The following is an 18,116-nucleotide window of genomic DNA, read 5'->3' as shown; positions in this document are numbered from 1 at the left end:
CCAAACCAGTCGCCACAACTCTACTCCGCTCAGCCCCCCTTTTGCGCCTGCCTCCTACCACCTTCCTTTCAAGCACCCTTGCTCTTGAAGGGAGTGAGACATGATGCCCACACACCCTCTACCACATGCCTCATGATTTTATAACCTTGCTTTCATGAGCCAAAATCCATCCAATGGATTAAGGGCTTTGATGTATCCTTATTACAAGACTTTTTCTGAGACATGTTTTATCAAGTGCTATCCCTCTGCTTTTAATGATTAGCAAGAGTGAATTAAGCAGGGCAGCGGCACTGACCTCTAGCTTTTGTGTACTTACCTAGTGCTGCAGTAGTGTTCAACGCCAGCTGCAATTCTGGCATGGAAGTCTACTTACTGCAGTTCTGGGAGGCTCTTGGCAAGTGCCCAAGTCTAAGTTGATCAAACTCGGAATTTCTGGAGAGACCAGGAGGAGACGGGCCAGTTATTCTTGAGTACGTGTCACTGAGAGGGGTAAGGATCACTCCTCAGTATGGCCCGGAGGGATCCTTAGTGTGATTTGATAGTAACTCTGCTTGAAAACATGACTTGATTCAAAGGAACAAGACCTTCGGAAAAGTTCAGAGTGTGGCTGAAAAGAAAAAAATAATATTGATGACAATTTTCTAACAGTTTCTGTTCAGCTTCCAAGGAACAATGGCTCTTAAAAATCCGTAAATCTGCTGTCTCTACTTCAGGACAAAAGAACAGGATTACTGATGGGCCAAATTTCTGCGTGGTACACAGCAGAAAAGCTCCACTCTTAAGAATTTTGCCGAGATTCACTGCTACTTTTGCAAAGAATACAGCATTAGGTATATTGATGTGCTATGAAATGCCAAGTTAAAATGCACTACAATTGTTAAAATAAATGACCAAATCCACACAGTATTGACTCAGTACCTTATTTGCTGCCGGTGTTTATCCGCACAAAACCCCAAAACACATTCATCCCGTGGGTTGTTCCATTTATTAACGAGCCTCACATTTTTGCTCGCTCACGCAGACGTGCAAGTACTTCAGAACTGCATTTAGTGAAGAGCAATGATTCAATCTAGCTTAAGTGATAGATCAAGATACTCCAGCTACTGAAATCCAGTAGATGCTATTGAAACCTATACCTGTTATACATGAAGTGTATAATTCTAAGAGTTCTACAGAGCATATTGAAAGCTGGCATAGGATCTCCAGGGGCAACGGTTGCAGAAAACCGTCTCTTACACTGAAGAGCTGCTCTTGCAGGTGGATATGCTATCTTCACAGCTGTATCTAGTTCACAGGAAAGTACTTACATTTCCATTTACCTGTTGAGGTACATACAGACTGTGTACTTATTCTGCAGCTAAGATCATGCAGTAAGATACTCCAAACTTACTAGCACCAGAAGTTTTATTTTTACAAGCAATACAAGAGCAAACGCAAGAAACTTTTTATCCCAAAACCATTGTTCACGCTGTATATTATCACAAGACACCATTTTTAAATTATGAATTTACAAACTAAGGCAATACAAAAGATGCAAGATATTACATAAGAGCACAGAGCGAGGAAGTAAGATTCGAACAATAACTTATGATCAATTAGGAGAAGCGAATTTATTTTTTTAAAATTTATTTTAAAAATATGAATCAAATATTTCTCCAATGTAGCCAGCTAAGTTCAAGAACAATTGTGCAAAGTGAGGCATAATTTTTGTGATCAATAAATTTTTTTTCATTAAAGTAACCATGATAGCAATCATCCATACTTACAGAAATATTTTTTTATTTTAGTAATTTAATAAGGATCCTGATGCTTAGAAACCTTCAGAAAACAGAATTGGAGTTACACATTTACAGGCGTGAAAGAGGACAGAAGTGAATAAAGCAGTACTCTTGCTACTAATAAGGAATTGTAGACCAAGAGTTTTAAAGTGAGTGTTTTCAAAACTGTCTACTTTCAAATGAATTCAGGCCATTAGCTCTGCTCTAATTTCTACAAGGCTTATCCCATGCTGAGAATTTCCTGCAAAATTCAGTTATTGGAAGTTACAAGAAACATCACATGTCATCTGACAGAAGAGATGTCTATACAGGTAACCGCCTATGTTCACATGCAGAGTCCTTTTTTTAAAAAATAGAAATTCTGGCCTGGCTGGGATATCTTGACACACACAGTAGATCCTTGTCAATGGATATTAAAAAGAAATGGGGTCATGCTCTATCACCTAGGAAGGGCTGGTTTAAATCAAGAATGCAAAAGGTTTAATTGTGCAAAATCTTAGTTACAAAACGTCAGTGATTATACACAAGTTAAATGCAAAAATAAAGCATACTAAATAACCCAAGGCACATTTTTCAATGCAGTATATTTATCTCTCTCCTCCGCTATAAGTTCATTTATTCCAGCGTATCAGTGATCTTAGTAACTCATTTAAATGGTCAAAGCTCTCCTGTATTCCTAAGTGCAAAACGTAAATCATCGCTTCAGACCAGTGTTTACCAAAGTCTTCCAACTGCTCAAGATTAACCACATTTTAAAACCTCGTTCGTAAGACATTGATATTCATTTGACAGGCAGGAGCTGAAACGACATCACACAGTCTATAAGCCAGCTGGAGGAGGCCATCCAGACTTTGCCCTGACGAATTTTCTGCGGCTTGAATTTAGAAGACACATCATAGATTACATACTGAGTGCAAAATCTCTGGTCAGAAGTTGATTCTGCATGGTAAGCCACCGTGTTGATTGTCTGCGTCACGTCACTGTCTGGTTTTGGCTGCCTAACCAGAATTTGTCCTCCTGCTGCTTTGACCAACTCGACAAGATCACTCTTCTGGTGATGCTTGAAAGATCCCAAAAAATAGAAGTAGCATCCATCAAACAACTTGGGCAGCTAAGTAGAAAAAAACAGAAAGTATAAATACAGGACTTCACAACTGAGGGAAAAAAAGTGGAAAGGAACAATCAGTGCCTACAAAAAACTGCAATTTAAAATAACCAACACTGGAAGCTAGAACAGTAGCTTAACATGTAAGGTCCTCGGTACAAGTACACAACCAAGAAAAGCTTGCCTACATGGTAAATTCTTGCTTATGTTTAAATATTTCCCAGCACAACAGGGTTTAACTATGAGCTAGGAATATTTACAGCTATTGTTATCACTGTTACAATACATTTAATGAACTTCTCCAGTGTAATCCAGAAAGTAACCAGAAATTAAGGCAGTTAAATATAAAAGTGGCCCTATATGGAAACAAGTAGTACTAAACCCATTTTTCTTTCAACTTGCAGATAATTTCAACTAGGTTCTAAAGCTGAGCAGTGAAGGCCAAAGCAGCATCGCTTCCTGTCCCATTCAGCTTCCTCCACGAATGCAATACAAGCGTTCCCTCGGACAAGGTCACAGCAACATATCCACTAATAGAGGAAGTGACAGCTTTATGGGTGTTCGCAGTTCTTTCGAACACCTTGCACATAATCAAATTTCTGTACAGGACCACATTAAAATTTTACATCTGCTGCACCTGCATATGTGGCAAAGGGCAAAAATGCATGAACCAGAGGTCATTAAGATAATCTGTCTCAAGCAATAAAACCCACCAGCTGTTCTCTGTTGAGCCGGCCTCTTTGTGGGCCACCTTGGATTTCATACTTCTCCTCTTGTTCTCGAACTGTGGTTTCTAGACAGGCTCGTACCCCTACAAAAAACACAATACGGCAAAGATTAGAGACTCCATGTTTCAGGGACTAAAACGTTGCACTAAGAAGGATCACCCACAAAGCAAAACGTTGCATCCGCATAGCATCAAAGCTTGAATGCTTTAGCAATTTGCTCTTAAACTTGAAAAAATTTACAACAGTGGTTGAAGAGGAAAGTTAGATGGGGAGAAGTAATATCACATTGAAGATCAGTGCTGTAAACACTAGGAGTTATTAGCTTTTCCTCCTCTTACCCACTAAAGGTCAACCACTTAATGTCAAATGTCAAATTGCTGATCATTTGGACGCTTAAAGCCAGCATGTAGAACAAACTCCGCAGTTATGAAATGGAAGCAATTGCCTGATAAAGAGCCATTACAAAGCAAGCACAAAGCTGTTTCTGAACAGCTTATGGCCTCAAATAACAAATCAGATGGGATTTCAAGGTCTCCAAGATCAGCACAAACTGGAGATTTATGCTAGGGTTTAACAGTGGCATTCATTTTTGTTACCACTGCTGGATAATGAGATTGTCTTTTAGAGTCAACGTGTTTTTACCTTGTTTTAAGGCTAGTTATTTTTTCCAATACAGAATGCGCTGATGTTAATGTATCACTAACATCAGTTAAACGTACTACCTGACCTCACTTTGGGAAAAGAAATTGCTGTGATCACGCATTCAAGGATGGAACATTTTGCCTGCACGTACATTGCACTCATTAATAAAAATTACCCAAGAAAGAAAGTTTGCAAAGCTGATTTTGAAAACTGTTCCATGAGGACTTAAAACATTGTCAAGGTTATAACTTTTAAAGCAGTACCTCACTCCTTGCAGAGTGCTTCTTACTCAGGTAATTTATTTCTACTGTACAAATATGAAACCTATGGTATTAAAAAACCACAAAATAAAGAAAATCAGAAGTAAAATGTGGGGGTTGGATCCTAAAAAGGAAGAAAGCCCAAGACTATGAAGAGGAGTATCACTGACAAAGGTACTTGGATACCACGGCAGCCAATAGATAGGAATATCTAATACGGAGAGATCTTGAAAGCCAACTATTAGCAATTTACTACCACTTCATTTAAACTCAGGAAATGGAACAGGAATTCATATTTTATTTACTAGAAGTCCTCCGCAATGTACTTACAGAAAAAAAGATAAGCCTATACAGAAAACAACAACTGCCTGAATACTATGACAATATGCATCTCCCCCCACGTACAAGTATCAGGTTGATACTTGTTGAATACTGATATCTTATTTGCAAAGCACTCATAACTCAAAAATAAATCTAAAAAGTTATTTCAGTATTTTTTATAGAGTTGTGATGATTTAAAAAAAAAAAAAAAAAGACTTCTGTGTCAATTTACCTCTTACACAGCTATTCTTTCCTCCCAAGAAAATACAGATGTTAATGGGTGCCACTTACAATAAAGGAAAAAACATCTCATCTAGTCTTAAGGACAGAACTGTCCATTCACTAAGAGCATGTCTTATTTCAATCTACCATCAAAAGCTCATTTCAAGGACTTTCACTACAGAGCTGAGGTTTTTATACAATGAGTACATCACAAATTGAGCATCTAGTGCCAGCATCAGTAAATGAAGCAAATGTGATAGGAAAGTAATAAAAGGTTGAATGAATACAAAAGACTACAATGTCTTTTTGTACTGCTATTTGCCTGAAAAAAGTCATTAAAGTGACTCATGTTAGTGGAATGTCTATGTTAGAAAATGCAAAATAGGTTATGTCTGTCCATTTTACACTGCCAAGTCATCCAAGGAATCTGTATGCCTCAACGTTCCTTGTAACATGTCAAAGACTGTCACAGGTAATGACAATCCTCCAAGACAGCAAGAAGAGAAACTCAGCCACGTGGTTCTTACAGATATAATGAAAACAGGACACAAGATAAACATCTGTTTCCTTGAAAAACTGAAAAATATGCAAACAGACCATTTGTCTAGCCATGTCTGCATGATCAGCATTCTCATTAATTTTAACTTTTCTTAACCAGCTAGAATCATAACAGATTTGTGGCACAAAAGCTATTATTCCAGACAGGATGAAAAGCCATGAACATAAGTTCTCAGTGCCTTCATGCTTCTCTAACATAAATATGTTAAGAGGCAACACCGTTAGGCCTACACACACACACCCCTTTGTGGAGCAACATTCTATGTTTTTTGGTGATGGTAGAATAGTACATTTTCAATTCCTGAATGTATTTTTCATGCAAGATGTAGAAGCAGAACTTGCTCTGACTCATGAGTCTTGTCATATTTGATAGATAAGAACAAATTCTTTTTGGAACCATCGTGCTCAGGGACATTTCAAGCAGTCTCGTCTAACACTTCGTCTACGTGCAGGTAGCGAAAGAGGAAAGAAAGTCATCAGAATCCTCAAGCTCAGAAGAGGTGGTGCTTCAGGCTTCAACATACTTCATAGCAATCTTACTATCAACAGCACAACTCGTCTGTAGTAAGACTACCACTTGAAAAGAGACAAGACAACACAGGGTAACAGCCAAAGGAGAGCCTTAGGAACAAGGAAATGAGGCAAACGGCACGGCACGTGTCATCAGACCCATGGTCTAGCTATATATTCCGAAAACTGATGCAGTTAGCAACCGATGTTTGAGGAAGTGTTTACAACCCTAAGGTGAACAGTCAAGGAGTATCTATCCACAGGGGAAGGTTTCCTAACTAGACATAGGAAGCTAAAATAATTTAAATGATAGAGACCAGTATGTCCTTTAACTGCAGACTTTGTTCAGGCTGATTTGTCCCCAAGTTGCTCATTTTTCCTTCAGCAACCCCTGCATACTAGTGAGAGATGTTGTACTAAGAATTAAACGATTCACACACCATAATAAAAAAGAAATCAGCAAAACAAGAGAGGGAAGTATCCCCCTGTTCTCACACTTGAGATAAAAGACAGAAGGCTCAAGTTGTGTTACATTATGCATTTATCTAAAAAGGCTCTTATTTGCCTGTTTTTCTCCCCCCTCTCCACACAAAACTTAGTGTAAAGTCACTTGATTCTGGATCGTTAATTTTGCATTACCATTTTCAGATGCAGTGACTCCAACCAGATGCAACAGTCTAAGCGAGGTTCTCAAAGACAGCATCTTCAGCTTTGCTTGCATTACAGTGTCATTTGGAAGCACCAGGCACGTACAGGCTCTCTCATTCGTCTAAGAGATGGTACAACCACCACGAGATGACCTCATGCTAAAACCCCTCTATCTCACGCTTAAGAGAAGGGATACAAACAGAAGATTAGACGATACTGTAGGCACCCTTCCAACTTTTTCTTTTTTAAAACAGCTAGGGGTTTTATTTTCTGTGACAACTGAGTGCTAAGCTGAGTTCGCTCAGTAAAGCCCAAGTCTTCATCTTGAGTAGGCATTATTAATTTTAAAGCTGCTAACGTGTATAAGTGGCTGGATAACATGACAGTTCCCCTTTAACAGTCTCTCCATCAGACTAAGTGTCATTGTGATTAAGAGGACATATAAAAGGAAATAAAATTCCATACTGTACTCAGATATATCACTCCACTACTTTTATAGGAACATTTCCAGAAGCTCTGTTGATCTTAGAGCACTCCTATTTAAGTCAGAGGTAAAGAGTACCCTTTGACTTCAAACAGGAGCCACATTAAATTGATTCCCAGAACTCCTGAGATTACATACTCTTAATTTGTTCGGCACTGTATAGAAAAGCCACCAGTGAGAACTTGATGCCAAGACACCAGTCAAATGAATGGAATAAAGAAAAAAATGCTATTACCCTAATTAAAAAGTGATCAGGATACCATCAATACTATGCCACCTCCCTTCTGTAATTGAGATGGACACCTTAAGTACTTACACAAAAAAGATTTCTGAACAGGACTGACAATCTCAGAAGGACAAGGACATCCTTAGAGAAGCTCTCTGAAAATGGAGGGGAAAGTAAACACCTGCAATTTTAGGAGGGGGTAGAGATCAGTGTTATGTTGTTTTCCTTCCCACATTCACAATCTGTGCATTCTTTACAGGGAAGCCTGACTAAAAAATCTGGTCTGTTCTGTTCTAAAGCCACTCAACTTACTCAGGATCTCAGCCAATCTTGATTTATTCCTTGGTACTATTGCCAATAAGAGCTGTGGACCTTCTAAGATTTGAGGTTGATCAAGTTTCTTCATTTAACATGTTCTCTTCCCTAAAGAGAAGAGGGTGATTATTGCAACTACTCTTAACAGCCCTCTAGTTTAATCACAGTAGCTGGATTAGTTACCCACAAAAGGGTAAGACTTGTTCCAAGGCAAGGGGCATTTTTCCATTTCACATGGGCCAGAGCTGTTTTGCTATGTCCAGTTCAAGTGTGCAAGCCCACATTAATAAAGTTTGCCCGACAGAAAACCATACTAGGGAAGATTGGATGTGCAGAGGGGTCATGCAAGGTTCTTCCCTAGAAATACAGGGCATTAGAAGTTTAAAAGTCCCTTAAATAGCTGATTTCACACTTGCAATTTGTAGATATAAATAAGATAATTTGCACCAAATTCTAGCAAAAAAAAAAATCAAGCCTGCATTAAGGTCCCTAGAAAATACTACAGAAAAAAGGTTTTAGCTTAATACAACCGCATTTTAGCTTGATGCCACCACATTTGGCAAGGAGAATACTGCTCATTTTTTTCCCCTCATTAGCAAGATCAGTAAAGCATCACTGCTTCTACTGATCCTTATTACTTCACTGAACAGCAGCCCCTACCTTCTTACCTTCCAGTATATAAGGAGGAAGCAGCTTAAAAGGGTGCCCACTCTAATGGTATCGTTAATTGGCATCTGATACAACTGCAGCTACTAGTACTAGAAATAAAGAAATCATTATTTGCAAAATTTAAGATCAGAGCCCTATAATCCTTATTCATGTAAGTCTTATTGGTTTATAATGAAACAAACTGCATCAGCAAAAACAATTTAAATGGGATGCAGTACAAAAGAACTGGTTGCCAAGAACAAGTTCTAATCACTCCCAGATACCCAGGGGTAGCTCTCAGTAACTCAATTAACCTTAGTGGAGTTTTGTTGGATTTGCATTAATAAAGCAAAGAGCAGGGGTTAGTCCCAAAAATCTCTTAAACAGCTAAAAGTAATTTAGAAATACATGATAGCAACAAAGAAGATAAAATACTACACAACCAAGACCTAGTAGAGGTTGCAACAGAAACTTCCTCAGCTCACTCTGCACTGGGTTTTAAGACCTACATGGAGACTGAGTAAAGCTTGTTGAGATTATTTTCCTAGAAAAGGAAGAAATCTGGATGGAGAGAAAGCCTTAGGGGAATTTGGCATGGCTAGCTTCAATTTGCTTTCATCAACAGCATTACTGGTCTCTGGTACAGCACAGAAAAGAAGTTTTATATTGTCTTATATGCTTATAAAGTAACTTTAGAATCACAGATTTTCATGGAGTGACATAGAGATCTCATTTGGTGAAACAAAAGCAGTCCATTTTCCATTTTTTTCAACACATGGAAATGCCACAAGATGCTACAGAGACTAAAATCAATCTGCTTAAGAATGGGAGTTAACAAGTTAATCCAGGTGATATTTATTAAACATGATGGAGCAGATGCTTAGTAAGTCCTTAAACATCAATTCCCAGAAGCTAGAAGCATGTAATATGAGAATTATTACTTCACATAAACCCTCAAGCATCCTATCTTCTTTAAGAACCCACTATTTGTCACAGATGTTTTCTGGACTGATCAAAGTGACTGAAGGCAGTCATTCCTAAGGTGCAGAGGTCAGGTCAAATTCCACTGGAAGCACTCATCCTCTCGTTCTGGATCCTGTCACGCACTTTTAAATTAAGAAGGCAATATTCCCCATCTTTTTTCGTACAATGGGCTTCTTTAATGTAATGTTTTCTTCAAACCAAAAGCTAATTAGAACAAAAGGACTCTAAATATGAAACCCTGACCATCTGGATGACAGAGAACAGAGGCAGTAGTAGAAACATGGCTTCCTTTTCCTCTAGACCTTATTGCAAAACCAGCCCGCTTCCCAGTTCTGCAAACAGCGCGTTGAAGACATCCCGCCCCTAGTTGCTTCCTCTGCAAATCCCAGCAGCTTCAGTCTAAACTTGTGCTGACTTTGAAGCAAAACTGTTTCAGCCCCCGTTTCCAGAAGGCGCAGACACTGTGGGAGTGCAGAGGTTTAGACCCTATCGATGTGAAACATTCCCCTCTGCCATATATCCAAGAACATGCATATGCACTTTAGATATTTCTACCACCTCCCACAGAGCTGCGAGTCCTTTTGTAGGAGGAGGCAGTTGAAGTCTCCAACCACAAGACAAGTGTGAAACTCCAGTGATCAAAAGTTTTGAGCTGTTTTAAGGAGGGAGGGCTTTGCTGAGTATCGGCCTGTCACCTAAAAGATGTTTATGCATGGCAGAGAGACAGTACAGCCTAAGAAGCAGTCAGCTCAAACAGCTTTGCACTTCTCTCATCTAATAGCCTAAACAAAGACGGGCATTATTGCTCCAAGAAATTCAGAAAGATGTTTTCACCTCGAGATGTCAGTCATGCGATCCCTTAAGCTCTTCCAGTCAACTCCCAGTTGTTCCAAGTCCTTACAGGAAAAGCAGGGTTTTGTGGGGTGGTTTTGGGTTTTTTTTTTGCAATTCTTTAAATGATCAGAGCTGAATGCTCTGAATGCTGCTGCTCCAGGTAAGCAAAAAACAGATGAGGGAATAAGCAATCAGATGCTTCGAATTCTGCCAGATACTCCACTGCAAAGACCGACACAAGCTTGTTTCAATGCATATCGTTACAGAGATCATTTTTCATTCCCTGCTTTTTAATAGAAGACAATCAGTTTAAGAAAAAACAAGCTGAAAAGCTATTAAAGACTTCTGCTGCTTTTAATTACACTATTCTATGTTCTACAAAAAGCACTGACGAAACACAGTGATACTTGAATCTTTGTCTCAGCCTACTTGCAGAAGGATAATGATATGCTACATTGTGCCCTATTACCATCCCAGAAATAATGAAGGCAATAAAATAATGAAACCAATGAAAGATATGGCCAAGGGCAAGGAGCACAGGGACAACAGTGTCTCAATTGAATTCTACGCTGCTTTGAAAGTGGATATATTGCTGACAGTGTATTATATATGGAAGATACGGAACTGCAACTGGTAAGGGGAATTTTTTCTTCTGTGAAGATCCCATATTGCATAGTGATGACATCCTTTCATCCTCATCTTCTACCTGAAGACAAAGAGAACCCCAAAACTGAATATATTTAAATCTTGGCTCTCTAATACTTAAGAGGGCCTTACATTTAGGTCAAAGTCTGCTGGAAAATTCCACATTACCTCTCTACTGATACTAAGGGATGCCGTATCTGTGTGTATAGACACACGTAAATAGAAGCACCATAGAATTATACAAGAGAAGGAAATCGCTTTTTATTAGAGAAACACAGCTTGAAAGCCTGCTATAACAGAAGAGTTAATGTAAGAAATACACTCTTAAATAAAATACATTTCTTTGTAATCATGAGATGTTTTTTGAAAGAGTAGTATTTGTTATCTATAACTTTAGAAATAACAGTCAAATGCAGCTTACCTTGTAGTAAAAAAATATTTTCAAATATTCACTTATGCATAGTCAGCATTTCATTAAATGCTACGTTGAGCTTGGTTTTTTCATATATTTCAATGAAGTTTTTGAACATGGATTTACTTTAAGTGAACAGTTTAGAACACTGAACCATAAGCAACTCCTTCAATTTATTTGCAGTGGCTTTGACAGAAGCCAGAATATGCACACACTTTTGGAAGTTTATTTGCATCACATTTAAGGAAACTTATCCAAATAAAAGTCAAAAAGCCACGATAAATAAAGAGAGAAATTATGGAAAAGCAAAGACCTCTTTTTCCTAGACAAATGTTCCATCAGCAGGAGTCCCATTATTTGTTATAACAATCTTTAACTTGTAATGACTCTGAAGAAGACTAATAACAGACTGGTGGGAACAGATGGAGTAGGGCTGTTAATTATAGGCACTTAGCTGCATCAGACCCCATGAGTTATTACTAACATTTCCCACTAGGGAGGAGAATCACTCGCTTTTAAGTAGTATGTTGCTTACTAAGCTGGGAGCATTAGCAGTCAGGATTGTACTAATCAGTACTAACAACATAAAATAAAACTCAGTTGCAAACAAAAAATATGAAAATATTCCCTGAATAACCACTACACTATTTTTTCTTTTCTAATCACTAAATATAAAAGTTCTTCCACAAAGATTTAAACTTAGGTCTCGCTAATTAAATTTCTCTACCACTCAGCTGAAGTTTTCTAAGGATCTGACTAGCAGGAAAATAAAATGAAATGAAGGAAAACCACCCTAGCACTTATGATAGAAGGTATGCAGATCTCCTGAGCTGAGTGAAGCCAAGAACCCACAATGATTCACTACAGAAAAAGATTATTCAGTCTTAGATAAACAGGCCATCATTCCAGAGCACCTGAAAACACCCTTTCCCATTACACAACCCAAACGTCGCTTCTAGACCTTCTGAGTTTCCTGCTGCATCCCTACCCTCAAACACGAAGCCATCTCCCTTCTACTTAGCAGCAAAGTTTCTGGAGGTTATTAAATCCATCTGCTTCCTTCAGCATAAATAGTATTTCTCCACGTTACATATTCAACAAGAAGCTACTCCTGTTTGTAAGAATCACAGTACAAAGACAACACAAATGTTTTGCTTTTGCAAATGCTTGTAAGGCCAAACACAGGAGCCACTCTAAGTGTTGCAGGAAACATTTGAGGCAACACTAAATTCAGTGCCTTTAAAAAAAAAAAAAGGCATGGAAGAAATCCACTGCCTATCTGGAAGCCAAATAAGCACTCTGAAAAAAACAGTCCAATGTTCAAAGAGTCTGATGACGTGCTTTATTTGAAAAACTAGTATGCAGCTTTTGAAGCTTTAAGCAATGCCTTCATAAACATTAGTGACTGGAAAATTCAGACCATTAAAGAATCTCTATATTCTGATGTTTAGTCACACAGTAGAAAACTGGAATGAAATTTGTCTGTGAGTTTTCCATGGATAATTAACTCATTTGTAGTGTAGTGGTTAGCTAAAAGGATTTAAATATAAAGGTCAAGGAGAAGAAAATGGCTTTTACAACTACTATGAAAGCAGATACTAAGAAATATATTACAAAGAATAAATACAAAACAGAATCTGGAGTGTAAGTCCACAGAACAGCTATATGGCAAAGCACGCACCGCATAAAAACTAGTTAAGGATTGCATGAAAGATGACATCTAAACAAGTACTTGCATGCTAACGGGACACTATGCAAGTCACCTCGGAGGTTACTATTGTAGTTGAAGAGCACTCCAGTCCGCAGGGCTCACATGTACAGAAATAGGTATCAAAAGGTACGTATATATTTGATCTGCCTGAGCCTGCGATTGCACAGAGCCTGGCAGCTTTCCCAACAAATACAGAACTTTTAATACAAAGTGCAAACAGGGGTTACGATCAGCTGACAGCATAACTTTGGTTACAAGTTTTAACTCTCAACAGATCTCAGCTTGTATATAAATAGGCAACACCTTACCTTCCTACAGGCCTTAATCACACACCCCAAGCAAGCAAAAGTTTCCCCATCAGTTTCAATAGAAGCTGCTTATAAGAAACCTAGGAATTTAACACATTCCTTCCTCCCCTCCCAGAATATTTCCCATAGTCTTCCAAATCACTCTTAATGTAGCAATGAACAAATTCACTCCTCACCGATACTTAGGGTATGACCTACCTAACAGATCTAATAATGAAATGCACACATTTGCCAAGGAAGGAGTAGTTGTGTTTAATTCAATCTCTTGTCATGCAGGAGATTACAAACCCAAAACCCTCACACTTTATGTTAAGCCAGTATTGATACTAGGGTAGTTGCTGAAAAAGAAAATTTTCTCTGGAATCCCATCTACAACTTCTGGTTTAAAAGCCCAAAGAATCCCACATATTTAATACTTACATTCAAACTTGAGGACCCAACATCCAGTCAGAACAGCCATCATACATTTCACAGTACTTGGCATGGGAACATCAGGGATAACAAGATGAGTTACTAGGAGAAAGATTACATCAGTAGAACTAAAAGCACATAAAAATCAGAACCATGCCTAGCTGAAAAGCAATCAATCACTATTTAAAGAATAAACAGACTATAATAATTTATCAACCACTCTTTCCAGCACAAGTATGTAATTTTTGAGACTAAGATACAAGTAAATAGAAGCGCTATTAGAAGTTTTTTGGGTTTCAACATATACTTGCTGTGAAACAGGGAAGTCACATTTTTATAGTTCTAAGCTAACATATCTTCAGATGAGGCTCCGGTTTACAGGATAGTATTTTTTCTTCAATCCTTTTGAAGTTATATTTAACTCTGACAGGAATCTTACTATGGGATCTCACTGCTTTAGCACAAAGCTAACAGAACTCAACTCACATTTCTGGAGTAGTAATCAGGGTGTGAATGATGGTAGGGGAAAATTACTTTAGCATTTCTTTCACAAGCAGGAGAAGCAGCACTCCAAAGAAAATCTAGTAGGAGGTATTAAGACAATGTTATCCCTATCAAAAGGGAGCCAAAGAAAACTCCCAAGCCCTGTAATTTGGCTCCATCATCTTCATGCAGAATGAAATTCGAAGGAAGGTAGCATGTGAGAAGAAATTTGTCAACTTTGAGTCAGTCACATTCTCTTTCTAAAGCCACCATCTGCCCAAGACTCACTTCTGGAAGATAAAAACCTTACAGGATGTCTCATATGAGCAGAGACCTTAAAGATGGTAAAAGAACTGTAAAGAGAAGAGGTCTTTGAGGAGAACTTATGGATTTTAAATAACAGACAATATACTGTCATAGCGTGGCTCCCCCAGAAGTCTCCCGCCTTCAGTAACCAAGCAGGCTTTATGTGTGTTTAAATGCAACAAAAGACACCATCATTCTACTACTGCTATAATTCGGGGATTTCAGAAACTGCATTTACTAAGAATAATTAAAAAAACATGTTGCAGCTAGTATCTTAAAGGATAAACTGCAGAACTCTTGTTACTTATATCCGGACAGAGATATTTCAACAAGACTACATACCTCTGTTATTAAATTCAGTGTACCTTCGAGCCTTCAGGACTGCTGCTAGTTTGTTCAGCAATTTCTGTTGCTCTGAACTAAGACTGCTCCCCAGTATACCAAGAGGTCCATCTCTTGGCTGGCTGGGGCTCAGTGCCTGCATGAACAGAAAGGCCTGCCATAAGCTGAATGCTTGGGAACATAAAGAAAGCAACTAGCTTGTTTGACAGCTTTATTAAATAAAGTATAAGCATTTTGAAAAACAATTCATGGCAAGCTTAGTGGACAGGGTCCATAAATAAATCTCTGTGTGACAAACCAGCTGTAGAGGAAAAAAGCTTGACAGTAGAGGTACTTCATTTAGCTTATGCAAGGTACCAAAACAGCTTGTGCATCAGTTTAAAAAAAGCAAAAAGCAAGGAAGAAAAAAAGACAGTGATGGGCACACGTTTATCTGGTTGAACATTCTGTAAACAGCCTTGCTGACCACAGTGTTGAAGGAGAGGAAAAAATTTCCTTATGAAGTAGTAAAGCCTCCTACTTTTAGTGAAGTATTACCAACAGATACAGGTTACTTAACATATTGGTAGTGTATAATTAACACCTGCATTTCCTTTTACTAAAAAGTCTCTAATACACTGCCCTGTAGGGCATGAATGCTTAAGTTTCTTATGCAGATACTACTAATGCAAAGTAAGATGAGCTGCTTGTTCAAGTTTTATGCTGACAACGATGTGATACTTCAACTCTTGGGTCTTTGTAAGTACTCCGAGGTTCCATAGTACAGACATACCTCAGAGACCCTGTTACCCCTAAAGCCTCGGACTTTGGATCCACTGATCCATATGAGCTGGTAACCATCCATTGGCATGCACTCACCCCAAAGCAACTGCAAATACCGAGTATTTTGTTTGTGACAGAAGAGCTGCATCTTACATTTGCTACAGGTGGAAGTCATATCCTTGCCGATTCATCTGCAACCGTTTACTTTTGGTCATGGGTATCTTGTTACCTCAACAAGGAGGAATCGTAACAGGCTGTATACCCTGGAGTAGACTAGGACTGCTTGTATCAACCAGGTCAGTTTAATGATCATTCATTAGGAAGCACAAAGCATTTCATAATGCAGTAATTTGTTAAGTCTGAATAACTTGATTTTGGTCACAAGTCTGCGAATTCTGACAAAAAGAGGGGAAAAACAAAAACCCCAAAAACAATCTTCCAAAAGCTGTTTTCAGCTGCTGAGCTGGCATCTTCATTGTTGGGCAAAAGGACATTCCTGGAGCTGCCTTTTAAAGGCACACAAAAAGCACCTGGAGCAAAGACTGCTGCTGCTTTCAGCCAGTTTGGCAAGTAGAACGCATTTAAATATGCAGAAAAACCAACAACCATAGCAATGTTCAATCAATGATACTTCAAGATTAACACAGTATTCATCCTCCTCCCAGATAAAGCTATAACATAGAATATCCTAGTGTGTAAGTGTCCCACACACATTCTAGAAATACTGTCCAAGTTAGTTTCCCAGCCTATTTTAAATCTCCCTGTAAAGGCAAATGATGTATTGTGCTTAGGTCCAAGCCTTCAATACTTACAGGATGAACTTACAGTTTCCTAAAAAAGCAAAGCAAAACAAAACCACACACACTTACCTCAGAGGGGTGGTTAAATGAAAATGATTCATCCTTCACTGGTAACATTAGCACAGACTTCATCTCTTCGCTTTCCGCGTAGTCCACAGGCCGCAGCCCAAATATATTACTGGCAAAACAAGCACAGATGGGTTTAAGTAAATAAAATGTGACTTGATTCTTAATTAACTGGGCACATTAGCTGGGTAGCTTTCCCTCCCACTTTCTTATTAATATGTAATTTCAGCTAAAAACCACAAAGCTTCAAGTAAGAATTGCATCCAAGACAGATGGATACTGAACTACAATCTGCTGCATTCAGCTGAGGAGTAAAGGATGTTCAGAGCAGTATCTTCAGTTAAATAAGCCACAGTCCTTGTTAAACTGTTTCAAGAAGCATTTTGATATCATTCACAAGACTCGGAAATTTCAGCTTTAATCTTTCATTGCAGTCATAACCAAGAAAATGTATTTTTGGCTTACCCATTTGCCGTAAAAGACACGTCAGAAGATTCTACACACTGCGTTAAACATTGGAGCTCGATGTGGTTATGCTTTTATGGGAAAAGCTATCTGCTTCCTACTTGGGAACTGTGACTCCCTCACGCTTCCAAAATTTGAGTATGCATCTCATTTTCCCTCAGTATGCTGTTCCACAGAACACATTATAGCCAATTCATTCAAATTTTAGTCGGTTTGCCGACTCTGTTGAACACTATTCACCCAATGTGGCACCCCACAGTTATTAGATATGCTTCAAGACCCGTTTCCTCCCTCATTCTTTCAGCATTACCCAGACAGATATGATTTGCTATAAACACAACATCAAGCACAGGCATGGCTTCTAGCTCCTCTTCACACAACTTTGCAGCTGCAGGACATTAGTCAATAGAGGAAAGCTTGAAACCGCAGAACAGGTATAATTGCCCTTAACAAACATGATGATCCTCTGCCAGCACTCTTGGGAAATATTCTGCTTGCTTTGCCCTTTTTGAGAATAATGGCTATTCCAGCTGATCCTCTTCTCCCCACCTCATGTAGCTCTGGCTCTCAAAAGGCATAATAAGAGCTCGTTATGAAGGGGAAGCTTGACACCGAGAACAAAGCCCTGACTCAGTATCTGAAATCCGGCAAGCTTAGTCATCAAACAATGAAACATTTAAAGAGGTCAAAAAGCCACTGCATCTTCAAAGCGCTGTCTCTTAGTTAGCCACGTGTTCCTGTGCAGAGTAAGAATCTAGGAAGTTTTACAGGGAATTCCACATAAAGCCATAACCCAATCCAGCCCAAAGAGAAGCTCAAATAATTAAGTCTTCACTCTGACTTAACTGGGGGGCTTTGGCCAGTGCAAAGCTGAAAGACGCATCTGACCTCAGCACCTTTCTACGCCTCTGACAGAGCACCGCTCACTAACACGGCCTCTTGGGAAAACAGCAATTCACAGAAATCCCACAGAAGATTCTAGGATGGTATTTTACAGTTGCTAGTTTTACAGTATTACCAACCCCAAGCTCTTCTGTGCTGCTAATGAGCAAAGAGCTAGCATAATACAAATTCTGCAGACTAAAAGATAATTGGTTAAATCTCAGCCCAGTCCTGCGAGTTGCAGCCCATTAAATATTGTC

The 18,116-nt window shown here is 38.8% G+C and overlaps 1 protein-coding gene across 1 annotated transcript in view; it reads right to left on the bottom strand.

Annotated features, from left to right (window-relative positions):
• Window positions 1-1,386: 1,386 nt before the first annotated feature.
• Window positions 1,387-18,116, bottom strand: part of BARD1 (BRCA1 associated RING domain 1) — a 45,820-nt gene continuing 29,090 nt past the window's right edge. Inside the window, exons 7-11 of the mRNA XM_075756015.1 lie at window positions 16,513-16,621; window positions 14,882-15,017; window positions 13,760-13,852; window positions 3,597-3,694; window positions 1,387-2,889 (exon numbers count right to left, since the gene is read on the bottom strand). Of these exons, the coding sequence (XP_075612130.1) occupies window positions 2,560-2,889; window positions 3,597-3,694; window positions 13,760-13,852; window positions 14,882-15,017; window positions 16,513-16,621 (766 nt within the window). The 3' untranslated portion in view covers window positions 1,387-2,559. The remainder of the gene's footprint in view (window positions 2,890-3,596; window positions 3,695-13,759; window positions 13,853-14,881; window positions 15,018-16,512; window positions 16,622-18,116) is intronic.

This window comes from Balearica regulorum, chromosome 6, assembly GCF_011004875.1.
Source record: "Balearica regulorum gibbericeps isolate bBalReg1 chromosome 6, bBalReg1.pri, whole genome shotgun sequence".
NCBI classification, from domain to species: Eukaryota; Metazoa; Chordata; class Aves; order Gruiformes; family Gruidae; genus Balearica; species Balearica regulorum.
The sequence above is the reverse complement of the archived record's forward strand: the minus strand, read 5'-3'. Positions and strand labels throughout refer to the sequence as shown.